This window comes from Malaclemys terrapin, chromosome 3 (genome assembly GCF_027887155.1).
Source record: "Malaclemys terrapin pileata isolate rMalTer1 chromosome 3, rMalTer1.hap1, whole genome shotgun sequence".
In the NCBI taxonomy this organism is placed as follows: Eukaryota; Metazoa; Chordata; order Testudines; family Emydidae; genus Malaclemys; species Malaclemys terrapin.
This window is the reverse complement of record NC_071507.1, coordinates 61,324,271-61,346,738: the sequence shown is the minus strand read 5'-3', so window position 1 is coordinate 61,346,738 and position 22,468 is coordinate 61,324,271. Positions and strand designations below refer to the sequence as shown.

The following is a 22,468-nucleotide window of genomic DNA, read 5'->3' as shown; positions in this document are numbered from 1 at the left end:
TATAATTTCAAAAGTGGCCAGAGATTTTTGGGTGCTTCCGTTTCTGGATGCCCAATTCAAGACACTTGAAAGGGGACGGATTTTGAGAGAGCCAGGTGCTCATCACTTTCCTAAAATTGGAGGCCTTTAAAGTGTCTCCAAATGGGCGCACACAAACACTAGTCCGTATTGCTAATCTTGTCTATGGTCCTTGCCCTGAAGAATTTGCAGTCAAATATTGTGAGCAATATATGAAGAGTGGGGAGAGACAAATATGTTAATTTGTATATACTTCTGTAACGTGTTAACTGTGTAAACAAATATAGCCCTTCCCCACCCCTCACTACTTCTCAGCCAAGCAATCAAGAACTGACTGATTTCTGGAAGGTGATTGTGAGGAAGAATTTTGCCCTACTTTGTAGTATAAAATTGCAAATCCACAAATCTGACTTCTCCCACAGCAAATTTCTTGCCTTTTCTCTAAAAGGAATGCAACAACTATTAAAATTGTGCTGGATGCAACAATGGCCTGTTATATAACATGGTTATTACTGTAATTAATTGCATCCCCACTCATAATTGACAAAAAGCACAAATAAACAGTGGCCATAAGAAACAATATATGAAGTTTTTCCTGTGAACACACAAGATCAACTGACATCAGCCCACATGCTGATACTTAAGTTTATATATCTGAGAACCGCTGTCTTAGGCCAATTCCCAAACTGTGGGTCGGGACCCCAAAGTGGGCCATGACCCCGTTTTAGTGGGGTCACCAGGGCTGGCTTAGACTTGCTGAAGCCCGAGCCCCACCACTTGGGGCTGAAGCCTTAGGGCTTCAGCTCTGGGTGGTGGGGCTTAAGTTACAGGCCCCCTGCCTGGGGCTGAAGCCCTTGGGCTTCAGTCATTCCCCCTGTCCCCCTCACAGGTTGGTGGGGCTTGGGCCCCCCATCCTGGGTTGCGGGCCTCGGGCAGGCTCAGGCTTTGGTTCCTCCTTCAGGATTGTGTAGTAATTTTTGTTGTCAGAAGGGGGTTGCGGTACAATGAAGTTTGAGAATCCCTGGCCTAAGGCATTCTCATCAGAGAGCCCTTGACTCTAGAATATACTTCTCTAGTTAATGTTTGTCAGTGCTGTAGTCTGCTGACTTTTAGGGCACATTGTAAGGCCCAGTTGTTCTCAGGCTTTTTGACTGAACTAGATGATTGTGAGAGAGGTGGAACAGTTTAGTTAGGGGATGATGCTTTAGTGTGTGTGTTAAAATGGATGCACAATGTCTAGCACATCATTAAAATGTAAAAGTTAAACATCGTTCAATCTTTCATCTTTAGATGGCAGCAAACTTTCTTCTAATTTTAGCACAATCAATTTTTTCCCGCTTAATTTGAGAATAAATACCATCTGCCTGGAAAATAACCCATATACTCTCAAAATTGAAAACTGATGGAATTATGGGAGAGTAGGTTGAACATTTTTTTGTTAGAAAAATGAGATTTGAGTTATAGGCTCCTGGTTTGGGGACTCAACGCAGAACAAATAGAACTAGAAATTTGAAGCAAGTGTAATGTACATGTCAAGCCTTGCCTCTGCTCTGTCTATGGGCAGTCCAAACCTGCCTTGTGCAAATTATGGCGGTAGGATCTTCCATGGGTTCTACTTTTATCCCTAGAATCCAAGTTTCATTTAGAGTTCGTAGGTCTGTCTTCTCAACATATCGTGCACTGTTGCTTTATGCCTTAAGTATGTAGACGGGCTGAGGAGATGGCACATAGGACTGTGAAATGAGCTCCTTCTTATGTCAGTGACATGTTAATTTTTAAGTGTAATTAAAACCAGCAAAATGCTACCAGTGTTGTTTCCTCCAATTTATACAAATCATACAGTGCAGATTTGGCAATACATTCTGTGTCCTCATTCGCCTTGGACTGTGGGACTGCTGAGCCCTCCAAAACCCATTAGCTTGGAGTATCAACTGTGATACTAATTTCAAGCTACAAGCCTCTGACAGGCACTGCATTTACACAGACATCCACAGGCAGGGACGCACCCAACTGTGCTACATGAATGGTTTCCCAGCCGCTCCTGAACTAACGGTAGAAAGGCTCCAGCCAATTCCCGCAGCTCCCTGGTCTTGCACTGGTCAGAAGCTTGGCCAGTGTAAGTTCATTACCTAGTTCACAACTTCTTCATAGGAAAGTGGACATGCGGGGTAGGCAATAGGGGCCAGGGGCACCAAAATACAAGTTTGCCCAAGATGCCATTTTCCCTAAGGCAGGCCCTGCAGAATACCTTGCTATAAGCTCTAAATATGCCTACCACACAGCAGCAGCAAAGACTTCCTCTTTGAAGACTTTCATATAAACAAAAATCCACCAAGGTGAATTAGGGCTAACTCATTAAACGCTGCTAAAATATTCACGTCTAACCCTTTTATCTATGCTTAATGGGAGTGTAACCTTAAAGAAACGTCTTCACTGAAGATGGGAGCATGTCTCTCAGCCTGGGCAGACAAACTCGTTCTAGGAGGGCTTGAGCAGTGTACTAAAAATGGCTGTGTGGATATTGTGACTCAGACTGTTAAGCCTAGGGGGTCAACTCGGGTGGGCTTGAGAGCCCAAGCTGCAGCTTGAATCACAACGTCTATCTGCTCGAGAGGCTCGTTCCTCTGTGCAGTGTAGACATACCCAAATGTACTGTGCAGCTTACTCATTCGGCAGCACACATGCAGTTCTTACAACTCAGCACTGTCTTTCTCCAGGAAAACATTCAATCTCCGCAGACTAAACTTGCACAAATTTAGATTCCCTCTAGTCTATATCTTTATGTATTTGTGCCACTAATCGATGATTCTTTTCAAACTTGATTATACAGATAAATTAGGTAAGTCACTACTGATTAAGGAAATGCACAACTAGATTTGTGGTTTTGGCAAGTTTCCAAAGCACTGGTCTTCCCAGTAATGCAATACCCTCAATATATTTCCTGAAGTTTTACAAAATCCCTATTGACTATACTAATATCCCAAGAAATCCTTAAGTTGCTAGATACCCCCTCCAGGGAGTGCACATGCTTTCAGCATCTAAGTAGGAACTTTCTGGGATGCTAGCTCCCTTCTAGCAGTGAAAGGTCAGACCAAGCTTCAGATGTACGCTGCCCTTTTAGAGCACTGTGAACAGGAGATCTGGAAACTTTGTTTTCCTATATCCTTTTCACTTCATGGTCATGTTTGTTCACTATTTTAGTTAGCATGCTTTGAGTCTATTCATGGTTCTTAAAGTTTTAAAAAATGTATTACTTTAGTATTAGGCTGTCTGCCATTGCACATTGGGCTGGTTTCAATCCACTGCGTATATCCCCTGCGGGTTGGTAGACCAGGAAAACCACTCTGAGAAATCCCCAGGACTGAGTCAGCACATCAGATTGAATATTCTGGGTTCAAACACTCTGCCTCCTGTAATGGCAGAAAGAGAGGTTACTTAGCCAGTATTTGGTTCCTTCAGTGAACTGACAGCCTAGATTTCCCACTCCCCACCCACCTTCCCTCGAACTTTGGAATCTATATAATGGGTTCTGAATAACTGGGGAAAGGACCTAGTATGGGCCAGGGCTTTTGCTCCTCATAAAAATGAGCTATTGTTCAGCTATTTGAACAGTGGAGCATGTATGTAGTAGCCCCAGCAGAGGCGTCGGACTAAGGTGTCAAGAATGCATATGCTCCCAAAAGTGGGGATCTGTGCTGTGCATCTATTCTAACTACAGTTATTATGGTACAATGAGTAGTCTGTCTTTCCCCTGAGATAGCACATTGTCATCACTTAACAAATAATACATAATAATCTCCTTTGATATTTTTAAGTTTGTTTTACATTTGTCAGGATCTCTAATTTTAAATAAAATTATTCTGGTGAGGAAGCTATTGTACGTGCTTGTAATATTAGAGTATTAAATTAATGTTGACAAACAAGAAAAATACAAACTTTGGTGTCTTATAGAGCCACTTTAAAGGACATTCTAGCAAGTACCTTAGTCACTAGATATTTTACATTAGTAGATTTTTTTAACCTTTATTTTTAATATTGAGGCCCAAAATTGTTTGTCTGAGGGTAGTATTTTGACATACTAGTATATTTAGTTATGCAAAGGTAAATCAGCCACCAGATTCTGATGGAGTGAAATTGACAAGGTATTTAAAAGGGATTATGCGTTCCTAATTAGTCCACTGTGCCTGTAGATGGAAATTAATTATATTGTTATGTAAATGTCATGCTAATTAAGAGAGAATATTGAAGGTGTAATAAATCTGCAAAAGAAATAGGTAAGTTAACTATTTCTTGTTTTTATTAATATTTCATAGAGAGTTACAAGAGAAGCTGGTAGAGAAACGTTTGATTATTGAGCTACAGACAATTTTTATCTGACTGCTTCAAAATCCATTTTTCCTAATTGATGTCTTTATTGCACTATATTAACTGCAGCAGTGGCCTAGTTGATACCAAGAGCCAACAATAACCAGGCATTGCAAATGTATTAACAAGACCATATATGTGTATGTATATACTTTAGTGTTTTCAAGGTTACAAGTGCTTCTCTTCTGTAGTTGCCCTCCCTTTATTTTGAGTGCCGGACTGTGCAAACCCAATGACATTGAAAACGCTTGTGTTTTCATAGTGAGTATTGCAATATTTGAAGCCCCAGCTCCTGGAGTCATCATATAAGGGAAGCTCAACTTTCATTTAAAAAACAAACAAACAAACAAAAAACCCTCTTCAGCCATCCCAGTCCTTCCAGCTGGAGTGCATCCTTGGTCTTCCCAGAAGCAACCCCCCTGCGGGGAGTTGATCTTCACCAGACAGCATCTGTCACTCCCCTGGCTCTGTTAACCTCTCCTCTCAGAAAAACCAGCAAGAAGGCTCTTCCACTGCTCCCCTGCCTTCAGTCTTCTGACCCTGGCTCTCTGTCTTGGGGAGGGTAACTGGCAAACCCCTCTGCAGATCTCCTGGCTTCAGCCTTCTTCAGACCTCTGGACCCAGCTCTCCAGCTTGGAAGTCCAGCAGGCAAGTCCCTCTGCTGCTGTCCTGCCTTCAGCTCTCTGGCTTGAGGAGGTCAGCCAGCAAACCCCCTCTCCTGCTTTCAACCTTGCCCCAGGAACCTCCAACAGCTTCCTTCAAGAACTTCCCACTTCTCTGATTCTCCCTGATCCTTTCTAACCCCAGGTGCTGCTCTACCTTCTTAACTGGCCAAACTAGGGCACCTCTTCTGGCACAGGGCACTGGACCTACTTCATTTAAAGGGAGAGCAATTAATCCAGTCATTTGGATTATGCTAAGAATTGGACAACTAGAGTGTTTCATGTGCAAAGTGCATCTACTGAATGAGCATTTTTTGACCCATAGTTAAACACACCAGGCACTGATTCCAGGTACTAAGATTTTGATACTTAGAGGGACGTGTTAACTTAAACCTATTTTTTGTAGCAGTTAAGTGAGGATAGTCATTTAACTTCATTTTCCTACACAAACTGTACTAATTTCAGAACAATGAAAAATACACTGCCTATTTCAAATAATATAAAGATCTCTGAGTTATTTGTCAGTATTACAATGGATTCAACATCATGGTTTCCACATAGAACTGCAGATTCAAGCCCACCGTACACAATTATGCATGACTAGTTTTAATGGTGGAACAAAAAACAGCTGTAGAAGAAAGTCCTGCAAAGGGCATGCAAACTTCATCGGTTATGAGGCACTCTGGTGTATTTGCATGCAAATCTCAAGTTATTAGTTGTTGAAGCCCTACTACTGTGCAATACAAAAAATCAGACCCATCTGAACATAATATCTAATGAGGCAATAAACAAACTCCTATTGCACTCCTGGAAATGCAAAAGAATGAGGAACAGTTGCAATTTATTCTGCTTTAAAAATGGCAAGTAAAAAATCCTATGTTTGCCTGGGTTCTGAAAGCCCCACGTGGTGTAAATATTTTACTGTACAATAATCTGGGTTGATCTCATAGGCTCCATCACGGTAGAAAATCAATTTTCTTTCTATGAAAATTAAAAGAATGTAACTAAATTACATTTTTTAATGAAAAAGGTATTTCACTTGAGACCAAAGCACACGTGTATGGAATTACTTCAGTAGAACTGCACACGGTTGCATGTTGTTGACATGTCAACAATGGATGTGCACCTGCTCTTTAAAATGATCAGTGACAAATCAAATAGACCTAAAATTGAAGTTTTTGTATATTTCCAATAGCAAGATTTTTTGGTATTCGTTCTAAAAATTCCTTTACAATATAAATATCCAAAATGTGGAACTTCGTACTAGTGCTCGAGTCGGCTTGTAAAAGGCTCTTCAAATGGTTGTCAGGTCTGTCTGGGGATCCTTTCATCCCCTTTTCCAAAACACTAGTGCATTTTTTTGCATCTTGGACAATAGCATTAATAGTGTAAATTACTCTGACCTCTAACATTTTCATTTTTAATATTCTAACAAAGTCTAACACAAGTAAAGAAGCTGAATTCTTAAATGATTTCAACTTGACAGTGTTTTGTTAGATTTACATTTTGATTTACCTTGAAATCACTTTAAAGGTGACCTGCTAAGGGGGAATAAAAATTGTGCTGTTGAACTAGTTTTCCACACATTGGCTTGAGGACTCCTTGAAGGGCCAGGGAACTCAAGTGAGAACTGCTTCTTCCCTCATTTGAAAGGCTGGGTTTTGAAACCTTAAAATCTTTTGAGAGCTTTGATCCCAAGTGTTTTTTCAGAAGCTTGAGTTAAACAGATGTTCAAACACAACAAGCAGAGTTGTAGGTGGTCTAATTAAAAATGCCTTCCCCTCTCAATTGGCCATGTTTGTCACCTTTTGTAAAGTTATAATCCTATGAGTTTTTGCAATATAAACAGAGTTTGCAAGCAAGATCTGATATTTCTGTAGTAAAAACAAGTAAAATTATAACATGAGAAAAATTCAGGCTGCCTTTTTATAAAACATAAAGAAGCAAAAAGGTACAGTTAGTTTCCATTGTAGGTTACTTTTACCAGTCCAGATTTGAAATGGTTTGAAAAGGAAAGACTACAATTTGTTATAGCAACAGTGCTGATTTCAGGACACGTAAATATTGGATGACTGGTAACAACTGAGGGCTTCTGTACTCTGCCCAGCAGTTTGGACTACAGGGATGTGAATAGCAGTGCACACCAAAATGTTGCACTATAACTCCCATGTGGATGCTCCAGACATGAACAAAACGGTTCTTAGGGTATGTCTACACTACCCGCCAGATTGTCAGGCAGCAGTTGATCCAGCGGGGGTTGATTTATCGCGTCTAGTCTAGACACGATAAATAGACCCCCGAGCACTTTCCCCATCAACTCCTGTACTCCGCCGCCGCGAGAGGCACAGGCACAGCAGACGGGGGAGCGGCAGCAGTTGACTCGCCGCAGTGAAGACACTGTGGTGAGTAGGTCTAAGTACGTCGACTTCAGCTATGTTATTCCCGTAGCTGAAGTTGTGTAACTTAGATAGATTTCCCTCTCCACTCCTCCCCGCTCCCTCCCCGTGTAGACCAGGCCACTGTTTGCATTAATGTAGTGCTGTTTGAAGATGGCTACATTAAATGTGAACTAAACCTTTTACTTCATGTCCGCACACAGGCCCGTTATAGTGCAGGACTTTGATGTGCATGGCAGTTCATACTCCGTAGTCCGAACTGCCTGGCAGCATAGACGTAAGCTCAGTTAGCAGCACATCCCAATACTTGGGGACAGGCTTATACTAACCCCTTGCTTTAAACTGAATTGTTGGTATTTTCGTCGCCAAAGTCTACTAGACCAGACTTAGTTTCAGGTTCTAGGTGTGTAATATCATCCAATTATCCAAGCTACAATGTATTATTACTGTCAGTTACACTTTCTGTCAATTTGTCTTGACTCAGCTATATGGTTTTATTTGTGCTTTACTGCAATACAGTGAATATACTGAATTGGGTTGTTAGTTTAACAAGATCTCTGGAGAGCTCTTCCATGATGATGCGTGTTGAAATATGGTAGGAAGCCTAAAAGCAATTTACCACCAAACAAATACCAGATGAGTGGGCAAGAGTCCAGAACCTGAAAATAAAATTTGTCCACAAAGGTAATGTAGTATATGTTTGTGTTGAGATTATACGTAAAACCAAAGCTTTGACCACTTGTGGTGATTGATGATCCCATGACACTTCTTCCATTTTGGTCAACATTGTGTCTGTATAACTTCTTCCAGCAGTTTCAGTTGGATATGCTGTTCTCTCTTCCCATCCTAAACTATTGTGTAGTTTTGTTGTGTGTTGTTCAATAGTATTGCATACCACCCAAAGAAAAGTACGTTCCCATGGTGGGAGAAGTGATTTTTAGAAATGGGACAAAATCTAGGTCTGGTGAAAGTAGGTTCAACTCATTAAAGTCTATGACATTTCATTGATTTACATAACCTGCTTGTAAAGCCCTGTGGGATGTAAATCACTATAGAAATATAATGCAAACCTCCTATTGACTGACTTCAGGGGAGCCAGGATTTCATCCCAGGGTCTTTTTGTGGATTAACCATTGAGATCCCAGCTCTGTTGGAATGTAGAATCACCTTTGCCAGTGTATTTCTCTAAAGATATTTCTAACAAAATGTTTACAGCATATATAAAAGTGTCATCCCAATATTTAATTGCAAGTCATATTCGGATATTAATGGGAAGGAAGGGGTGGAGGACAAAGAGCTGAATGAATATCGGACTCTCAACACCCATAAGCTCCCAGGACATGTGCATGTTTCAGTACCTGTATATCCCTAGACATAACTCTGATTTGGTTTATCTGTAGGAAGATGGCAAATGCTGAGTATTAATGTGTTTTGGGACTGACTTTTTATTCTCCTTTTCCAGGTGGGCCATGCACAGGTACACCTCATGTCTCATTAACTACACCAACCAAAAGATCCTGTGACTCTGGTAAGTTTTGCTTTCTACTAGGCTTTGCATAATAGGTAGTTGTACAATTACAACAGTATACCAGGAGAATTGCAGTGGAAAATAAACCTTGGTGACCTGCAGTTGAGAGTAACAGCTAAATCATGAAAAATGGGAGGAAGCTACATTTACAACTTTGCAATTAACATGACATAACCATAGAAAAATACAAAAGTAATCCTGTGGCTTTAATTGAATTTAGATGGGGCCTATTACAGTTCCACTTTAGAAGAATAGAGCAGAGTTCCCATTCCCGATTGACCTCACAGTACATGCAAGGAGGAACTGATGTTTGCATCAATTGAGACTGGGGTAAACCTGATTTAGATCAGTTGTTGCAAACCCTTGCATGCCGTTGTCTCTATATTTGGGAGTAAGCACCAGTATTGCAGTGTACTGATGGTTGAATGGGGGCTATTCCTGAGCATAGTTAAGGACTCCCTCTTTTTCAGGGATTAGGGCATTCTTCTTCTGCAGTGACTCTTGCAGGAAACATTTCTCAGTTTGTCACTAGGTAATACGGGATACTTCTACTGTTGCCTTTTTTTCTTACCTCGTCCCCCTCTTTCAGTCATAAAAGATCAAGATGTTTCTGTCCCATTTAGATGTGAGGATGCTTCTAAACAAGAAAGTAAGTTTGCCTCTGTATCCCTTTGCCTCTATCGCTACACAAACTAAGCTCAACTGCATATGTTTTCCTTCATATAATAGCTGCTGTAATATTTAACTAAAATTTAGATTGAAGGGTAGTTAAATAACTTTCTGGATAGATGGTCTTGAAAATGATAGTGGAAAAGCACTATGTGAATGTTAAAAATGTGATCATAATTAGCATAATGGCAAGTAAGATTACAATTTGCCATGCCATATGGGAGAAGCAATATCTCCTTAGATTAGATTAAGGCAGATGGAACTATTAGACATGTTGAAAAATGTCCCATTAAACATTAAGATGTTTTTCCCCAGTAGCTTTCTTATTCCCAGTCTATGCTAGTAATCTAGAGAGATTTTTGGTCCCTTTATTCTGGTATATTTGTCATATGCAATGTCCTTTTAGAAGCTATCAACAAAAACACAAAGAGAACTTGCTGTTTGGGTTACCAGTCTCTCTTTTAGTATAACAGCCAATTGAGTAAAGCAGATTTGTTTTGCATTGTTTGTAGTTTCCTTATTTTTCCCAAGCCTATTTTTGAAGTTGCTTTCCGTTCACTGGTCAGCAGGGCCGGCACTTCCGCTAGGCGACCCTAGGTGGTCGCCTAGGGCGGCAGGATTTGGGGGGCGGCATTTTGCCGTCCTCGGCGGCAATTCGGTGGCAGGGATCCTTCCACTCCGCGTCTTCGGGGCACTTCGGCTGTGGGTCCTTCACTCGCTCCGGGACCCGCTGCCGAAGCGCCCCTAAGACACGGGGCGGAAGGACCCCCGCCGCCAAATGCTATGAGGAGTGCTGCTGCCTAGGGCGGCAAAAACCCTGGCACTGCTCCTGCTGGTCAGGGTCTGTGTGATTTAGTTGTAGTCTTTCACTCTACTGAGCCCGTTAGCCAGGAGTTAAAAGGTTACTTTCTAAAGAATAAAAAATCATAATTACTCACAAAAATACGAGCATTTTTAATTTCACATTTTTGTCATTATTTATGCTTTGCTTTACTTCTAGCATTTCTGCTAGGTTTGACAATGGCAATAAGCTAGTCAATTCCAGTTTCAAGTTCTTGCACAATGTGGGAAGGTCTGGCCTGCAAGCAATTCTCTTTGGGTGCAAGTAATACAGGAAATGTTTGGTTTTATTTATTTATTTATTTATTTATAAAGCACAATTTGTAATAATTTAAAAAAATTTCTAAGTTTTGTTAAAAATACTTTTTTCAAAACTTACATTTCAAGCAAATTTTATCAGTGGTGCTTGAAGAAAAAATGGGTATGTTTTCTGGGGCAGTGTTTGGGAATCCAGTTAAATATAAATATTTAGTAATAGTGTGTTTCATGGGGTTTACTATATGTATATAAAGTCTTAAACTGAGCTGGGATTTAGAGGTGGGCTGATAAGGCTACTATAGGTGAATGTTTCTCATTATACTCCAGTTAACTGTAGCCACATTTCAACTTGTGTGTTCATTCCTAGGAAGTTGGTTAGTTCAGTGGCTAAAACTGTATATACTACACTTTGCATAAATACTTCCTTTTGTAAGAACCTCGCATTTCCTCAGGTCTGAGCTTTAAGAAGAATGTTTTGGTGTGAGTTCAGCTGTATCTCTCCTCCTACTCCCCCAGGTGTAGTTTTTCCCTTAGGTCTGCAGTATCAGTATTTGAGACAGAAAATTAGAAATTTGACCTACTTATGTAATATGCTAGCTCCCATCAGGAGAATATTAAGGAAGACATAAACCTTTCACATTTTATTAGCATTTAGTGTAACCATTGAAGAAAGATCAAAACAATAAATCTGTCAAGACAAGGAAAAAGTGTTTTTAAAAAGAAAAGTTTTTACCTTGTGCACTTGTCAGCTTGGATTCTGGAGCAGCCCTCTGACAAAGTCACATTATGACACCAAATAGTATTTTTTCTCCCTTTGCCAGAATTGATGGTCTGGTTGTAAAAGTATTTATATTCTAAAGTGTGTCGAAAGGACAAGGATTATGATAGAAAAGAATGAGATGTCTAAGAATGACTAGCTGGGGTGAGGTCTTAAAGGTTCTGAAGAGCCAGACGTGTGAGAATGGTGTAGAAAAGATGTTGGGCTCTGGCCTGCTGAATAGTTTTTTATGTATCTTAATTTGTCTTTTATTGGTTAGAATTCATGTCCAGATTAATGGCTGACATTATTGCAGTAAAGCTTTTTCAACTCAGGTTGGCATCCTTACCCCATTTATACTCGTGCCTGTGTCATGAAAGTACAGTATTAAATAGCATAAAAGGATTTTATTACTCTTCTGCTATATGACTCTAAGAAGACTGAATATGTAAATCATAACAGCTGGATTTTAAAGCATTTTCAGACAATTTAGAGATTTTCTGGAAAGGTCAGTGGAACTCCTTGAGTGCACTCTAATTCTTAATTGTGCTTGAAAAAGAGAGTGCAGTAGAAACAGATCTGTTGCAATAACGATACAATCAATCCGCAGAGTTTATCCATAAAGCTGATGGGTCTGTAAGTGCCTTACTCCACTTCTCATGAGAGGTTCATGGAAACCAAGGATTTTCATGTGCACGTCACTTGTAATTTTGTCTTGGCGCTAACGTATCAGAACTTTATTTTGTATGTCAGGTGGCACTTTTATGATCCAGAGTTTCAGTTTTAGGAGTGTGCTATATGCTTTGCCTTGTTTGGGGCTCAATCCTACGAGGTGCTGAGCACTCTAGCACTGATCTTTAAATTTAGGCATGTGCTTAAGTGTTTTGCTAGATCAGTGCCAAAGTGCTCAGCCCCTTGCAGGATTGAGCCCATGTTGCCTGAGATGACAACCTGTTGGGAGCTGCTAGCACAGACGGTATGGAGATGCCAGTCAAATGAATGTCTCCTTGGCTTTGGCTGAAACTTCCTTTTTATGATCACTTTTTATCATCCCTTACGTGTCTAGTAAGGACAAAAAGCTCTGGTCTACCATTAATTAGATATTCTATTGCTCTGCAGTGGTAAAGTGTCTGAGCTAACAATATAAAAAAGGTTAGTGACGGATTTTTTTTTTATAAAAACAACTTTGAGAGGTTTTTGTTGTTGTTCCAATTGACCTTTTGAGGTGCTCTTTAAGGTGCTCTTTACTGTTTGATTGTTGGAGGGCACTGTGTTAGCAATCCAACCTTCCTAGAGCCTTCTCACCAGAAGGAATAGGATGCTAGAACAGCCCCAGAGCTGCATTATAAATCTCCCAGCCCCGGCAATTATAGTGCCCATTAGAGACACTTTTTTACCCTGCTCAGTTCTTGGCTGTACTAATAGAACAGCGCATCAAGCAAGGCTGTAAATAAAAGTTATTACCTAATAGGTGGGCGCTGAAGTGGAACGGACGGGAGCTGAGGCATGGAGGCCTTATTACTGCTCATCAGCAATTATAAACAGGATAAAGTGTCTGGGACTTGCACTGAGGCAGTGAGGGCTAATAGAGGCTGGAAGATGACACTGTACCATGATCGAATGATGTATGTTGATGGGTTTTTACTGCCTCATCTTGCTGCCTATTTCTGAGATGAGTGGTATTATCTGTTCCATACTCCCATATCTATCTGAATAGACAGATCAGTTTCCTCTCCTGCCAGAAGGTGGTCTGATGATTGCTGCACATATACTTTTGAATTAGTTTCGGAAGCTGGTATCTAAGAGCATTTTGAAAACCCTTTTATGATTATTGTAGATTAACATCCTAATTGTAAGTACTGTAATAGGCATGTAAACAGTTTTAAGGGCCTATTGCTTCAATTTTAGGATGTCGTTTCAGCATCACTAGAAGCATATTCTTGCTTAATTTTGACCTACAAGTAAACTGATTTCAGAACTGCTACCTACATTTTGTGGCTGACCATTTCATCTGAATCCTCATCTAGACTAAATGATGCACTGTCTGGACCTGATCCCTAAGCAATGTAGTTGAAGTCCCAAAGAGATGAGTTGTATCTTAACCTATATTGTACTAGTAGGGAAAATGATTCCCAACAATGGTGCTAATGTGCAAACAGCAGCTGCCATTGCGTGAGAGCTTGTGTACACAAACATTTAGTTCATGGTAAACTGGGATGTAAATCTGCCCCTCACATGCCTGCCATGTGCTAAGTGGCCATGTGGTAACTGTTGCCACACGCTAAAAGTTCCCTGGTGCTCTCTGATCTACTCCCATTTCAAAGTGGGAAAGATCAAAATGCACTAGGGAACTTTTAGTGAATGGCAGGCTACTGAGGGGTACATTTACACCCCAGCTCACTGCAAACTAAGTGTTCGTGTAGACAAGCCCTGAGTTATGGAAACAAAACTGTGGCTTTTACTGGAAAGCTTTTAAAGAGCATGTAAACACCTGATACTTAAAAATATCCAGAAAAAAAGACTTTTTTTCTGATCTTCGATCATTCACCTCCATTGAAATCTCATAGATCTTTATGCCTGGTGATCTCTTCAGAAAAGCCACAGAGGAAATATAATGCTGTTGAAATTGGCCTTCAGACTACTAGAGGATCCTAAAAAGATGGTTGCCAGCAGCCTGATACTTCAGGTACTAATCGCTCACACTGTTTGTTCCTGGGCTATGAAAAACAACATTTAGAAATGAAAACGTGTGGTAGCAAGTCAGAATATTCTGGCATTCCTCTCTTCCCTACCCAGTAATGCACACACTGGAGGTGTTTCTAGAACACATACAGATGATCTCCACTCCAGAAATAGCTCCTCTTTCTTATCAAGCCATCAGAGCTACCCATTAAGGATGCTAGAGAGAGAGAGAAATTGATTAGCATGCAGTGGTCTCAGCACACCAGAAGCCCAACCATTGTCAAGTTTTTTGTAAGCGGGGGGGAGGGATAGCTCAGTGGTTTGAGCATTGGCCTGCTAAACCCAGGGTTGTGATTTCAATCCTTGAGGGGGCCACTTGGGGATCTGGGGCAAAATCAATACTTGGTTCTGCTAGTGAAGGCAGGGGGCTGGACTCAATGACCTTTCAAGGTCCCTTCCAATTCTAGGAGATGGGTTATATCCATTAATTTCTAGCATTATGGCAAAGAGGAATTGCGATGAGAGATTTGATTGATGATAATGAGGTGGCTTTGTGGCTGTTTGTGGGGAGCACTTCCTAAGTGTGAGGGGCATAATAGGAGAAAGCATGAAGATGCTTGTTTGAAAATTTAACAAGTGGTGATGGAGGCTGGAAGTCAACTGGAGGTGGGAGTTGACATTTTGACACTGATTGAGAGAGAAGCAGGGAGATAGGCCATGAAGGGCCTTGAGAGTGAAGACAAGCAGCTTATGTTTGATGACATGGAGACGAGGGATCTGGTGGAGGGATGCAAAGAGAGGGGTGACGTGGTCAACGCACTAGGCTAGGACACTGATACTCAGACTGAGGGTCGTGAGCTGCAAGTGGCTCTTCAATGTGTCTTCTGGAGCTCACTGCAGCACATGATGTTAAACACTGTGTGATTTAATCATTAACCAATCTAAGTTATTAACCAGTCAGGATGCTTTTACTATGTTATTAAGCAGTTGTAGTTGATAAAATAATACTTTCAGTCATTCTGCTATGAGAATTATATATAGAAACGAAATATTTCCTATTATACTGTTTAAATATGAATATACAGTATTATAGTAAATGAAACAATGAATTCACTCTTCTGTGGCTCTTTTGGATAATGTTGATTGCTAATTTGACTCCTGAACCATTGAGTCTGAGTATCACTGGACTAGGAGAATGGCCTTTGCAGCAGCAGTCTAAATGGACGTGAGCCAGGCAACATGGCTTTTGTCAAGGCCAGAGAAAAGGATTGTTCAGTGATTGAGACATGTTGCTGTTTTTTCCCCTTCTAGATCATTTATTAAAGGTAAGACTAACGCATACGGCACCTCACTAAACATCGTGCCTCAACTCTACATTGCGCTTTTTATGGTCCTTTAGGCCTTCTCCAATCCATGTGACGGGGTCCTATCCCAGTCACTTGAATGAAGTTTGTAAGATTTTGAGACTATCAAATTTTTCACTTATGATCCAGATACTACGACGACATCTTTGTGTGAAACTATATTGTGATTAAAAAACCATTCCTCAGATCCATTGAGAAAGAAGAGTGGACACTACCCAATAAACTTAAATGTTATGGTTAAAATCGGAGAATTTAAACTTACAGCACTTTGCCATGGGGGATTTCATATTGAGATTAATTGTCTGAACAGTCAGTGCCTCCGTGGGTTCAGTTAACTAGCCTTCAACTACAGCTGTGTAATTATTTTTAAAGAATACACATATATACTGGTATAAAAGCTTATTTGGCCTTATGCTCCCCACAGTTCTGAATTCTCTGTTTCATTACCAGTATCCACCCACAGACTTTCAGAAAGCTATTCCCAAATAGTAGAACTTCAGCTCAGAATTTTAAATAACACACATCTCCATTTATTCAAGGGACAGGGGAATTAGAGTTACATGTCATGCATTTCCCACCTATACCCCTTTCCCAAAACTTATTAAAAGTATATATTAGTACAAGATAGGGGTAGCTGAGGGCTTGCTTTTACTTCAGATTGGGCTAATTTGTCTTGGCTGCCTTAGCAGGGCAAAATAAAGAATGTAGCAAAAAATCCTTGAGTCGTTACTGTGAACACAGCCAATATCCGTCAGGGACTTTGCTACTGTCGGCCTGAAGGGGCTGAGTTGATTTCACCACAGAGTGCTGCAGTTAAGCAGCAGCTTGATTATCTGTGCAGATCTGAAATAACTCTCTTACCAGTGGGCTTAAAAAAATATAGAGAAATATAGCTCTTTATCATTTTCAATGAGATATTTTAGTGTGCTAGAGTTTATTTTTTACCAGTTCAATATTAAGTAACTGTCTTGGAACCATTAGAAAAGGTGACACTTCTCTCTCGCTTCTTCTAGTACTGTGTTTAAATTTAAAGTGTATACAACATAGAAGGTAATTGCTGTACTTCTAACATGGGGACAGTGTCCCAAAGGTTTTATCTGACTCTTGGTTAAAGCCTCAGAATCTAAGTTTAATAATTCCAGACAGCAGCAGAGACCTCCAAGTAACGGCTTTTTACTATTTTCCATTTAGGAATTAATTTTCAGTGACACCCTTTAAAATATACAGATATAATCTTGGAATCTTCTGTAAATCTGTTTAATGGAAGTACAAGGTTTAATAATTCCTTGAATGGAAGGGATTGGAAGTAGCAGACATTGTGTTGCGCCTTAGTGATAGAGATCCCTCTAACTACATGCTTCATATGCGAGGTATTCTCTTCACGTAATTTGATGACAGAAATTGGAGAAGTGTACAGTTCTCAAGGTTTACTCAGCTGCTCTCTGTATGCTCTACGCTCTGACCTAAAAATTGTCCCATTTTCTAATAAGATGCACAAAAAAGGATCTACAATGTAAACCTCCCCCTTGATCCCCAATCCTACTCCCACAAACGAGCATATCAAATGTAATCTGAAGGGAGCAACTAAAGACTGAATTTAGGGCTTGTTTACTTTACAGCGCTGCAACTTTCTCGCTTAGGAGGGTGAAAAAACACCCCCCTGAACGCAGCAAGTTTCAGCACTGTAAAGCACAAGTGTAGACAGTGCACCAGCGCTGGGAGCTATGCCCCTTGTGGAGGTGGGTTTTTTGGAGTGCTGGGAGAGCTCTCTCCCAGCGCCCTGCTGCGACTACACAAGCCCTAAGGCGCTGCAACACTTAAGGCTTGGCTACACTCAGGACTTCACGGCAGCACTGTGAAGCGCGAGTGTAGTTGCACCGCCAGCGCTGCGAGAGAGCTCTCTTGCAGCGCTGTATGTACTCCACCTCTCCGAGGGGAGTAGCTTGCAGCGTTGTGAGTGAGCGTGCAGCGCTGCAGGCTCTGATTACACTGGTGCTTTACAGCGCTGTACTCGCTGCACTCGGGGGGGGGGGGGGGGGGGGGCGTTTTCACACCCCTGAGCACAGCAAGTTGCAGCGCTGTACAGCGCCAGTGTAGCCAAAGCCTTACTAAAGAACCAGGAGTGAATCAAGTCAAAACAAAATCCATATGTGTATTCCCTGAACTTCAGTTTCCTTGTTCTACTTCTCTTCTAGCACAGAACTGGGCACTTCATCATAAATCAGTGTTGATGCTTCCCAAATCTCTCTTCAAAATGGAGTATAAATTTTTCAGCAAAAAGCTTGATTTTTGTTTTACTGCAGATATCTGTAAGTGTAAGCTATCTACACACCACCGCAAAGTCTGCGTCTTTTCCTAAGGATAGTGCCCCAAAACAGCAAAGTGATCCAGAGAGAATGTGATTTTTAAGATAGTGCTGATTGGAAATGAAAGTAGTTGGAAAACAAATCAGCAATTTAATTTCAGAATGCGTTTAGTAGAATATTTATCAAAATAGAAGAGTATATACATTTTATTCTTGACATTAATGACACAGCAACTCATGGAGTGCGTGTCTGTCATTGCAAGATTACTATCATTAGGAACATGTCACCTGTTCTATAGATATTCATAAACCCTATTTTGAAGAGACAAAGCAGAAAGTGTTTTGCTTTGTAGCAATCAGGATAGTTTTCAGGGCTCCTCCTTTGCTGCATCTGTGGTTTAGCCTTGGAAATCCTTTGTTATCTAGTAGGGGTGGGGTGAGGAAGCAACACACAATATGGGAACAAGTAGCATCTACTCAGAACCTTTGTCTGAAAAATCAGCTCCTTGAATACCGTCCACCTTCTGATTGATATGGACATGGATGGGTTACACACAGAACTCAGTATTTTGAAGCAGGAAGGAGTTGCCTATTTATATCCACCCCGCTTCACTCCACTCGCTGTCCCATGGGCCGCACCAACCGTCCTGCAAACTGCTCAGCTTTGCTCCGCTCCGCTCCACATCCCACAAACTGCTCCACTCTGCCAGCCGCTTAGCAATGTAACCCTTCTACCCATCTGAGTTGGCAGCAACAAGGGTCGGGTTCAGTAACTAGGGTTCCGTTTCAATAACGCAATGCAAAACCGGGCGCCTCTAAGAGGCAATACTTCACTTCTCGCAAGCACGGAGTCTGAGTGTAGCAAAATCCTTTTAATAAAGGAGGGAAACAATGCGGCATTGTGTTGGGGAAACACCACAAACAGGATTCCTAACACAAACGATGAGCAAAAGACCCACCCTCAAGTAAGTTTGGCAGTATCCTTTTCCCATCAGGGTCTTAAGTCCAACAACCCAAAAGATCACCCCGAAGTTCCAAAAGTCCAACACCCCAAAAGTCTTTGTCCCTGGTCAGTGCAGCCCCAGAGTTCAAAAGTTAATATGCAGAGTTCACCCCCCCCCCCCGCCTGGGTGGAAATGGGGGGGGAGAAAGGGGCATGCGGGGTGTTAAGGGGCACCTTACGTGGTCCGAGGCTGGCTGCCCCGCCTCTCTGTGGGGTTCTGCTGCAGCCTTCACCCGCAGCAGCTCCACTCCACCAGACGTCCTGTGAGCCGCTCCAGCCATCCCACAAACTGCTCCACTCTGCCTCGCTCCACCCCGCTTCACTCCACTCGCTGTCCCGTGGGCCGCCCCAACTGTCACACAAACTGCTCTGCTCTGCCAGCCGCTTAGCAATATATTTTCAGGCTCCCCCATTAGTTAACACAGCACTCAGTGATCTCAGCTCTTAGTAATGTTAGCTCTTTAGTGATTTCAGCTTGTGCAGAATGATAATGTTACAGCTTGCTTACCAATTCTTTCCAGTTAGTACAGCATGTGAGTACTTCAGTAAATATGGGATTTTTCCCATTGACTTCAAGGGAAACAGTTAAGCCACTGCTGACTCTTTTCAAAATTCCCACGTTATATGTACAGTGTTAGTCAGTGATTTGTGTACTACACAAGCTGAATACCATTGAGTCCTATTTCTATATAGAATTGTTGACTGGAAGGGATGTTGAGAGGTCTTCTAGTCCAGTCCTCTGCCCTCAAGGCAGGACTAAGTATTATCTAGACCGGGATGGGCAAACTTTGTGGCCCAAGGGCCACATCTGGGTATGGAAATTGTATGGTGGGCCATGAATGCTCATGAAATTGGAGGTGGGAGTGCTGGAGGGGGTGAGGGCTCCGGCTGTGGGTGCGGGCTCTGGTGTGGGGTTGAGGATGAGGGGTTGGGGATGCAGCAGGCTTTCCAGGGTGCAGAGGGGTTTGGAGGATGGTAGAGGGATCAGGGCTGGGGCAGGAGGTTGGGGCGCAGGAGGGGGTCAAGGGTGGAGGCTCCGAACGGCACTTATCTCAAGCAGCTCCCAGAAGCAGCGGCATGTCCTCCTTCCGGCTCCTACGCAGAGGTGTGTCCATGCGGCTCTGTGCGCTGCCCCATCTGCTGGTGCCGCCCCTGCCAGCTCCCAGTGGCTGTGGTTCCCGGCCAATGGAAGCTGCAGGGGCGGTGCCTGGAGCGGGGGCAGTGTATGGAGCCCCCTGGCTACCCCTATGAATAGGAGCCGGAGGGAGGACATGCCGCTGCTTCCGGGAGTCACGGTACATGCAGAGCGGGGAAAGCCCCCAACCCCACTCCCTGGTGGGAACTTGAGGGACGGATTAAAAGATCTGCAGGGCTGTAGTTTGCCCACCCCCCAATCTAGACCATCCCTGGCAGGTGTTCGTCTAACTTGCTCTTAAAAACCTCCAATGATGGAGATTCCACAACCTCCATAGGCAGTTTATTCCAGTGCTTAACTATCCTGAAAGGAAGTTTTTTTTTTTTCTAATGTCCAACCTAAACGGTCCTTGCTGCAGTTTAAGACCATCGCTTCTTGTCCTATTCTCAGAGATTAACAACCATATGCATATGTAAACATACTTAGGTCTTCCAGGGATTGGTTTTCTTTAAATACTACAGATGGATGGGATGCACGCGATATATATGATTATATCCAATTGCTTTTCAGAACTCTCCATCATTCTCCTTGTATGACCTTATATCCTCCCCTCTCTTTACTTGGTCACTTTTCTTGAGTCTCTGCTCTGATCTCTCTACTTTTGTTTACGCTTGTCCTGTCCTACCTATTTTGAACACTTTCCAGGACACAGGTCATTCCCATTCCTTAAACCTCACTAGCACCCCTCTTTTTAGCTGAACTTTCTATAAACTGTTTTGTGACCTAGTGCGTTGTGGAATTTTTACTTTTTAGAAGGGTTTCAATGTTTTTGAGTGAGAAAGTACTAATTTTTATGAATGGAAAAGAAAACCTCCTCCAGGTTATTTTATCATTTTTTTTCATTGGCATTTATAAAACATATTTGGGAAGCTAATAGTTCAAGTTTACTGTGAAGAAAGTTGTCTGCTAGTCTTCCAAAAGCTGAGATGTCACTCTCTGCTTTGCTGATAAGATGAATGTAAGGATCATATGGCATTCAATTTCCCAGCTGTAACAACTTCCTTTAACCTCCCTGGATTACCATGGAATTTCTACACTGGATAAATTGCCCAGAACGATCAAGGGTCAACACAAACCCAGCATGGTACCTGCCAATCACTAGATGTTACTATAGGTGCATGGGTTTGCAGCTGGCAGCTGTTTTTAGACAAGCACCTCAGCTGCTCGCACCTGTAACAGCCAATAGACAGCTGGTGCTAGACTGAATGTTTGAGAAGGCTCTCCATCTTCCTCCACATTCATAAACTGAGCAGCTATTTTGGGCTCTAGAGGTTTGCAGTCTCCTTTCTGTCAGGTGATTTGGGAAGTGAGCCAGAGTAATTCAGACTATTTTTGCTTATAAACAAGGTCAAGCTTTTCTTCAGCTAGCAACAATTCCGGTGGCCATTGCCTTATAACACATTTAATCTAACCGAAATACCTCTATTAATCCATCAAAGGAACTCTGTAATGCAGGTTCCTGACTACATTTGAACATACACATCCAGTTAATTCAGTTAATGTGCAAGAAATTAATAGTCCCAGATAAAGACAGGCATGACACCAATGGAAGTACATGGTGGATTGGGGGAGAATGCCTTCTACCACCAAACAAACTGTGGTGTAGGAGCACTCTGTAAGATGTCATAATTGTTCAGCGACAGTAGGAAGCAAACCAATTTGACAAGATTTATTAACATTTAAAAGAATACCATGAAGTTAAAAAAAATCCACAAAGTTTTACTAATCATACCTTAGATTAATATTTCAAGAGTTTTAAATATCTAGTTTATTTTTCACTTGTGTTTACTACTTTCATTTCATTCATCTTGGATAGTGGAGTTAGATTGGTCTGTTTCATTTCATTAGAGTGATGGTAGCAACCTAATTAAATTACATTCTACTACAATATGCTTCGTTTGTCACTCAGGGGATGAGGATGGGGCAAGCAAACTGCTGAAAGTTAAGAGGAAGGAAGGAATCTGCAGTTTACACTTCCCTCCCCCTCCCCCCCTTTGGGTTTGTCTTTTTTCCATTTCTCCTCTACAAATTGTCATCCTTCTATGGATTACCTTGAGAAGCTTACAATCTAAACTTAAAAGGTAATGTCCTTATCTTCCTATTTGCCTACAAAGCACAATATTAGAATTGGAAATGGTGCAGAGAAGGGCAACAAAAATGATTCGGGGTTTTGAACAGCTTCCATATGAAGAGAAATTAAAAAGACTGCGGCTGTTTGTTTGGTAAAGAGATGACTAACTGGGGATATGATGGAGGTCTATAAAATCATTAATAGTGTGGAAAAAGTGAATAAGGAAGTGTTATTTACCTCTTCACATAACACAAGAACCAGGGGTCACCCAATACAATTAATAGGCAGCATGTTTAAAACAAAGAGAAGTACTACTTCACATAGTCAACCTGTGGAACTCATTCCCCGGGGGATG

The 22,468-nt window shown here is 41.7% G+C and overlaps 1 protein-coding gene across 2 annotated transcripts in view; it reads left to right on the top strand.

The window, feature by feature from the left end:
- ZFAND3 (zinc finger AN1-type containing 3) overlaps positions 1 to 22,468 on the top strand; it is a 251,596-nt gene that overhangs the window by 183,328 nt on the left and 45,800 nt on the right. The window contains exons 5-6 of one of the 2 annotated variants that reach the window (XM_054023791.1): positions 8,904 to 8,969; positions 9,559 to 9,618. In XM_054023791.1, coding sequence (XP_053879766.1) covers positions 8,904 to 8,969; positions 9,559 to 9,618 — 126 coding nt within the window. The remainder of the gene's footprint in view (positions 1 to 8,903; positions 8,970 to 9,558; positions 9,619 to 22,468) is intronic. The other variant, XM_054023793.1, reaches the window with a different exon arrangement.